This window comes from Nematolebias whitei, chromosome 1 (genome assembly GCF_014905685.2).
Source record: "Nematolebias whitei isolate Nwh7 chromosome 1, NemWhi1, whole genome shotgun sequence".
Taxonomy (NCBI): Eukaryota; Metazoa; Chordata; class Actinopteri; order Cyprinodontiformes; family Rivulidae; genus Nematolebias; species Nematolebias whitei.
Window position 1 is genome coordinate 57776151 of NC_056498.1, and position 8334 is coordinate 57784484.

At 41.1% G+C, this 8334-nt stretch overlaps 1 protein-coding gene across 1 annotated transcript in view; it reads right to left on the minus strand.

Annotated features, from left to right (window-relative positions):
* Window positions 1–3045: 3045 nt before the first annotated feature.
* Window positions 3046–8334, minus strand: part of mat1a (methionine adenosyltransferase I, alpha) — a 10779-nt gene continuing 5490 nt past the window's right edge. Inside the window, exons 6-10 of the mRNA XM_037685795.1 lie at window positions 7506–7631; window positions 7341–7433; window positions 7074–7256; window positions 6854–6987; window positions 3046–4258 (exon numbers count right to left, since the gene is read on the minus strand). Of these exons, the coding sequence (XP_037541723.1) occupies window positions 4156–4258; window positions 6854–6987; window positions 7074–7256; window positions 7341–7433; window positions 7506–7631 (639 nt within the window). The 3' untranslated portion in view covers window positions 3046–4155. The remainder of the gene's footprint in view (window positions 4259–6853; window positions 6988–7073; window positions 7257–7340; window positions 7434–7505; window positions 7632–8334) is intronic.

Here is an 8334-nt window from a genome sequence, read left to right on the forward strand (position 1 = left end):
AAATGATGTTGAACCTAAAGTAATATTGGATTTAACTTCCTGTGTGTAGCGGTAAAAGAAGCCAAACAGGCTAAGTCAAGCCAGAACGCCGACTTTATTGAGTGTAGAGACAGTTTGTTTTCTGGTTCAGACAATGGAGAGCTGCATCTTCTTTTTTCCCTTTAAGGACGAGGAGAATGTGCTTCTTGGTTTACCTGCTGCTTTCGTTTGAAAGCGCCGAACAGTACCACGTGTTCTGCATATCGAGCTGTCATTGTAACATTTACATGCCAAGTTCTGGTTTGTCTGCGCCTAAGCACAAAAAAGGCTTTCATACTATCATCTTTTTCACCTCCTTGGTTTTATAACTTAGTACTTTGTAGCAATAAGATGAGGTGTAGGATCATATGACACCGGGGATACTAAAAAGAAAGAAAAATGCTCCCTCAAACCACAGTAGGCCACGTGTTTTTTTTTTTTTGTGCCAGGATTTTAGGTGCATGAGAACTTTTAAAACATGGTTACACAATTTGTTCCTTCTGCTTTGCCATGTAATGAAGCTGGATGTTAAATGTCAACAGAAGTTTGTGCAGCTGTTGGAGGCAGAAACACTGATCCTTGCTGCCCCCTGCTGGTCAAACTTCCTCTCTGCACCCTTAAAATCAACTGCAGCTGTAGCTTCAGTTCACAGGATGGAAAAGTTGAACATCTTTTGTGCTCACTGTCCCAGTTGTTCAGCTTTTTGTCTAAATGCATTGTGTTTTTTCTTAAAAAAATAACATCTTGAGCTCCTGTTTGTTCCTTCTGGCTTCAGTCGTTTAAACCATTCCACCGTACACTACTTTCACAGGACGTGTTCTTTTAAAAGGTCAATATATTCAGAATGTCAAGCCATGTGATGGTGCTTTTTACTGCTGCTTCGACAAGAAACTTTTTGTCATTTCTCAGTGTTTACTAAAGTTTTATATGTTTTGCTTTATTTGTCATAAAACACTAGTTGGAGTCCCGTCTTCTTTCACGTCGGTATCTTTACTCGCTGTTCTTCTCTTGTTTATGGGTCTTTTGGATCTTTGCACTCAGGAAAGTTGTTCAACACCAGCTGCGTACTTTTGATTCAAACCAGTAAGAAGTTATCTGTTAGTTTTCTTTTTATAGAAGATGGATGCAACAGGTTATTCATTTGTAGGGTTGATTTTAGTTATGATGATGGATTAAAAAAAAGGCTGTAATCGTAGCTTATGAAACTCCTTGTGCTGCTCATGCAAACATGGTGAAGGATCTTCAAAACCTTAGCTTCATGAAATCATATCCGTGAGAGCATTTTGATGAACTAACCAGCGGCTGTAAATCAATCAAAAAGCTCTTCTTTTGGTACAGTTCTTACGTTTGTTTTGTTTTAATGTAAAATGCTGCCTGTGCCTTACGTATTGTACTGATAACCAAACAGGTGTAGGTTGTAAACTGTTCTGATGCAAAGTCGTATGATTGTATGCAGACTGTACACGTTCTAATGTTCAATAAATAAAACTTAAAGAATCTAACAGGCAAACTCACTCTTTTGTACACAAATTGGTCATTCCATCTTAAAACAGCGATTTTTATTTAAATTTTTTACATTTTTACTGGTGAGTCTTTGAAAAACAAAAGGCCTGGGATTCTACGAAGGAGTGCATATCACCCGCCTCCTGTCCAAAAGTTTAAAATAAATGTCATGGATTTCTTAACCAACAGATCGCAGTCTGTGAGGATCCAAAACTTCTCCTCCACCATAACCCTCTGCACTGGCTCTCCTCAGGGCTGTGTGTTGAGCCCCCTCCTGTTCACTTGTTTCACAAATGACTGCACACCTACCCATCCAGGCTGTCATATTGTACATTTTGCAGATGATACAGCAGTGGTTGGATGCAACACAAGCAACGATGAGCCCAGCTACAGGCTGGAGGTGGAACACCTGGAGAGCTGGTGCAGGAAGAACAACCTCAACATCAATATGAAGACCAAGGAGATGATTATTGATTTTAGGAGCATACACACCTCCCCCACCCAGCCCTTGAACATAGAAGGATCTACCGTGGAATTTCTTTACACCTCGTGTACCACATGTGATGTGAATGACAATAAATATACTTAAACTTGATCTCTTGTTGAGAAATGACAAATGCATATCTATTTGGTCAAACCTTAAAAATAACATCACAAAATGTCACGCTCAAAGTATGTGTGGTGAATAATTGCTACAATCACACCAAATTTTAGCTCCGTTTCTTTCAAATTTAACAAATTATATCCTTTTTTGTTTGTTTACTAGGGTTAATGGCGGCGGCCCTGTGATGGACTTGCGACCCGTCCAGGGTGTACCCCGCCCCTCGCACACCGATTGCTGGACATGGGCACCGGCGAACCCCGTGACCCAAAATGGAACAAGCGGGTAAAAGATAATGAATGGATGGTTAATGGTGGCTATCTTGAATAGGGTTGACTCCAATAATCAATTGTAGATTCTGTGATTTCTTTAAGAAAAGTTATGTAAAATCTGTCAAGTTCACGAGATATTTTGCTAACAGACACACGCAAAAACATTAGCCTCCACATTTTGTCTGCAGGTGATAGCAAATAATAAAAAGTCAATTAACTGTGACCACCTTTAAATCCGTACACATTAAAATAGTATATACACAGTTTAAATGTAACGTCTTTCTCTATATGACTAATATTGGAAAATTTTAAACAGTTTTACAAAAACAAACAACAATAAAGCATTTTTAAAGAGGGAAAACGTTGGTTTAATTGATTCAGAATAGAACAAAAACATAATATGCTATAGAAAGAGTCAGACAGCGCTTTACTTTTGTAGACCATTTATTGTTTCATTATTTACATCGTCCCACCTCTCGGACAATAAAGTTATCAGAGGGGTGACACAGAAAACATGTTGAGCATAATGCTGGCTGCACACTAACTGTCTCTGTAGACACAAAGACCTAAAGCAAGACTTCAGAGGTGTTAAACTAATTACAGTTTCTAAATGTTTTCTAGTTGAAATTCAGAGTTGTCAAATCTACAATGGAGGGTTGCAACGAGTTAAGACTTCAGACATTTTAACAAGCTTGAACTTTCAGATGCGGTATAAAATCAAAGGAAATGTAAGTCTGAAACACATACCGATCAGGCTCATAATATATTTAAGGCATTTTGGTGGGCCACTGAGTGCTTCGCTCCTAACAGACCAATCACTAAAGTCAAGTTTAAGGCTTCTAATAATTTGCTCAAATTACAGACTTCAAAAGGAGCAAATTAAAAGTAATGCTTTCTTGTCACCCATTAAAACCTGAGGATAAATAACTAATGCGTTTGGTGTTAACGAGGGGTAAATACAAAAGCGTGAACTTTACGTTTACTCCCTTCGGGTTTTAGCGACCCGCTCTCGTTTGCCGTCATGACGGCCTTCTGCAGCATACATAACAGAAAAAGGCGCTTCGCTTTCAACACGAAAAAAACATTCAATACGTTCTTCAAAATCTTTGGTTTAAGCTGTAATCACATTAGTGACATTAACATCAGTGCTCGCTGATGGAAGCACCTGCAAATCTAAAACGCTGAGGTCATTTCATTTCATCATACTGGCCAGAAAACACAACGTAATAACTGAGGTAAAACTCAGCCTCTAGTTGTATGTAGTGGTACAGAAGTACTTATTTGCTGTGGAGGCCCTTTATCAGATATGATCTTTGACTTTGGACTACACAAACATTTGAAGCACCAAAAACTGAATGGTTTGTTTTCTGGGAAATAAAAAACTCCCACCCACCCATTCACAAACCTAACCCCCCCACCAATTATCTTCTTACACCTTTTATACAAACCTATTGTCCATTTATTCAGCTTTAACTTCATTAACTCATCCAGACCTGCTGCAACAAATGCATTAAACCTTGCATCCTCCTTTTAAAGACCAATTTATTTTCTCAAACACTGATGGGGTCGTGTAAGCCAAACGTTAAACTTCTCTAAACGTTTCTAAGTGATTTTCCTTCTGATTTTGGTAGTTTTCTTTATGGCGCCTTCGGTCTGAATGGGTTAAAGACGTCTCGTCGTGTGATGAGGCTGGCAGCTACAGATCGTGATGGAGCGTCTTCGCTCTGCAGGTCGGTGGGTCTGGACAGGCAGGCAAAGTTCTTAGAAGACAAGCTTTTTGGGAACCTCCCAAGAAAACTCTGCCCGTCCAAAGTGACCGTAGGCGGCAGTCTGTTGGTAGATGGGCCTCTTCAGCTCCAGATCTCTACAGACAATACAGGGAAAAAAGCAACATCAGCCAAAATGTTAAGTTCCTGGAAAAAAATAATACAGACATGTTCTTTTTTTTCCCCTCACTCGCTCTCGTGCGAGGCGGAAACATTTTCTTCCCTCTCCTGTTCTCCTCCTGCTTTTTTTTTTTTTGCTCTCTGTCTGTGCATCGAAGCTCCTATTTTACATATTTTCCAAAACGAAAACTACTGTCACAGATCTGGTCAGCTGGACTTTCAACGCAATCGACAAAATCTTTTCAACAAAGCGACAGGGTCCTGGAGAGCCCTCATGTCCCGCTGAAACGCACGCTGCACGATACGTCATGGATGTGGGAGCTGATGCGTTTTTCCGTTTTGCCTCAGGAGGATGCCAAAGACATTTTTAATTAGATTAATGATAACAGGTTTCCTGCTTTTTGGAATAGGCTGGTTCCTGGTCTATCAACATACAAAGAAGACGGCTGCAGCTAATTTGACCCCTGTCAGGTTGCCTGCCTTGTGAAGGTTTGTTCATGCTTCGAGGACTCAAAATCAGCTGATTTACGAGCTAAACCGTAAGATGGAAGTGATTTGTGAGAATCGCAGGCCACCTGCGGCTTCTGGGACTCGCCAGCATGTTAGAGACGACCTTGGAGGAGGCTTGTAAGCATGGACCAGTGGAATGCCCACTAATCTGGCCATTTTGGATCTTGAAAGTACCAGCAGAACTGAAGGCTGACAAGAAAAAAGTCTGCCTGAAAAAAAATCAACGATTGTGGCTTATCTGAATCTGACTCCCCCGGTTGACCTCAAAAACAGGCCGACATATCCAAATTCTCCTGGGATATTTCTAAACTAAGGAAAAGCTTTGTCTATCCCAAACCCCGAGAACTTCTGTGGAGGCTTATCAGAACTGTGCCGGCTGACAAACATCTTATCAGGACTATGGTGCTATCCGGAAGTGCTTCATGGACAAAATCTCACCGTCTTGCCGTCGATTGCATATGTAAGTGTGTTTATAAATGTGCTTGCAGGTAGAGTTTTTTGATGTCTTAAATTGTGTCCTGATAAGACAAGGTGTGAAGAGATCTTTTTTGTAATGCCACTATCCTCTCCTTTTTCCCCCTTTCTATCTAAAAAAGTATTCTTATAAAGGATAAGAGGCCGCGCTCCAATAGCAGCTACGTGCACTCCGCCCATCTTTCGGACGACTAAGAACATAATTTCACTGTATTTCAGTACAATGATAGTAAAGCTTATTCTGATTCTGATTCTTGTTTTTAGTTTTCTACACCGACTTACAACCTAGCTGTTTTTCTTGTTACATTTTCTTTTAAATATTATTTTATTTTCACTAGTAAAAAAAAATCTCAATTTGTATGCATCCTTTAAGATTGTCTACTGATGTCATCACTCTTTGTTAAATTCAGGTCTTTCTTGTAAATGAGTCCCAGAGACTCAATGGGATTAACCTGTATAAATAAAGGTTGAATGAAAAAAATGGAGTTCATATAAAGATTTAAATAAGCACAGTAGTCCCTTCGCAGTTCGACTTTCACTGACTCGCTCTTTCGCGGTTTTTCAAATTGAGATTGAACATGAGGAAAATATATATTCATGATACATGATTGTTAACTTTAATATTACCCACGTGATTGGGACAGTGCGGAATACTGAACAGTAAAAAGTTAACGATAAAACAAAATACTTCGGACAGGCGCCGCCTTTTTGTGGTTTTCTTTCAATAAGCCTACACTATACCCCCGCTCATAAGGAATACATTTCCCAGAAGCCAACAGTGCCTCGCCCAGAATCCCTTCTGCTGAAATACATAAAGGGAAAGTTTTGATCTGATCGGAAAAAGTTTGGTGCTTATTACTGTACAGTGACTTTGCGCCCAGCGGATTAAGAGAGCCACATGGAACCCACCGGGAACAGGACCAGAACCAGACCTCCAGACTCATCGGTGAATCCGACAGCTGCTAACTGGCAAACAAGGACTTTCGAGTGGGTAGATGCCACCGTAGGTCCGGCTACTCTCTGGAGCACACCAGGACTTTTTTAAAATCTCTTTATTGGACCTGTCAATCGGACCACCGGTCCCACTCCGGCCACCTGAAGGTCCCTCCCCCCCCCCCACACCTCCAAAATGCGCTTCGGCACTCAAGGGCTGCACAGAACCTGAGCAGAACCAAGAGTTGCTGCTGTTCTGCCAGCTGGTGAGTAAAATGTAGTAGCTACATATAAGTATGTTGTTAAAATGACGTAGGTTTAAGAGTTTAGAACATTGCAAGAGTGTGGGAAGCACTGCTAAAGCCTTAAAATATATATAAATACTAAAATAAATATAGCATCCCTACTTTGTGGATTTACACTTATTGCGGGCGGGGGGGGGGGGGGGGGTGTCTGGAACGTACCCCCCTTGTAATAAACAAGGGTCTATTGTATTTTTAAAAAACTGATAATACATGTTAAAAAAATCTAATAGTTTTTGGTGTTAACACTTTTTATTTACTTGATATTGTAATAAAGCACTATTAGACACTTTATTACTCTAGGAATGTCTTTTGTTTGTTTGTCTATAATAAACCAAAGAGCGGTGCATCTACCTGACGATGACTCCTGGGCGCAGGTCGAAGTTCTTGTTGACGATCTTGAGCAGGTCTGACTCTGTTTTCAGGGCCGAACCGTATGTGAACAAAGAAACGGACAGAGGCTGGGCCACTCCGATAGCGTAGGACACCTGTAGGACACCCAGACGAGCAGATATCAGCACCGCTGAGTTGTCACCTCTGAGACACTGTCTGCTGAGTGAACCTCCACCCTCACCTGGACCAGAACTCTCCTGCACAGTTTGGCTTTGACCAAAGACTTGGCCACCCAGCGAGCGGCGTACGCAGCCGAGCGGTCCACCTTCGAGAAGTCTTTGCCCGAGAAAGCTCCACCTCCGTGAGCTCCCCAGCCTCCATATGTGTCTACGATAATTTTTCTGCCTGTGACTCCCGCATCCCCCTGATAGGGCAACAAGCAGTTGTTATCTTTTAAATTAATTAATTAATTAATTTAATAAAGCACCACCATGTGTCTGATGTCGACCTGAGGTCCTCCGATGACGAAGCGACCACTTGGCTGGAGGTGGTAGATGGTCTTATCATCCAGATATTTAGCAGGAACCACAGCGTTGATCACCTGATAGAGAGAATTATGTTAAAAAGGTGAATTTATCATTGCCAACACGTCGGAGCTCAGAGAAGGACGTACCTTCTCCTTCAGGATCCTCTGCTGCTCCTCCAGGGTGACGCCGTCGTCATGCTGGACAGAGATGACGATGGTGTGAACTCTTTTGGGAACCACAGCTCCATCCTTCTGGTCATAATGTACCGTCACCTGAGGAAAACAGACTCATCAGTTTGTGACACGTTGGGATTTGTTGGGATTACAGAAACAATCACCATTTGTCTACTTGTTGTTTTGGTTTTTACTTTTATTCATCCAGTCCAGAACTTCAGATGTTGTTCCAGTGATCTCAAAGTTCATGCTCAATCATCCAGGTACAAAATCCAATAATGGTCAGTCAGGTCATCTAGACAGTTTCTCTTTTGTGGAAAGACGTTTCACCCTCTATCCGGAGAGCTTCATCAGTTTGAGGAGTCCCAAGTAAACAGTTTTCCCCACTAAGCAGTACACTCCTTTAGTGGACCAACCAGTTTGCTGGTGAAAATCAACCATCAACCATCTCACCACCAGCAAACTGGTTGGTCCACTAACGGAGTGTACTGCTTAGTGGGGCAAACAGTTTACATGGGACTCCTCAGACTGAATAAGCCCTCTGGATAGAGGGCGAAACGTCTTTCCACAAAAAAAAAAAAAGAAACTGTCCAGATAACCTGACTGACCATTATTGTTCCAGTGATCTTCTATAGAGACTTTATTATATTTTTATATCATAATATACTAAATATGTTTAGTGTGTGACAGTTCTGGACCTCATGTGCAAATGTGAAGTATAAACCAGGTAGCTTTAAGGCTGCTTTTTTTATTTTAGTGAAGAAAATGCTCTGTGTTGTGTTAAAAAAAATAAAATTAAAAT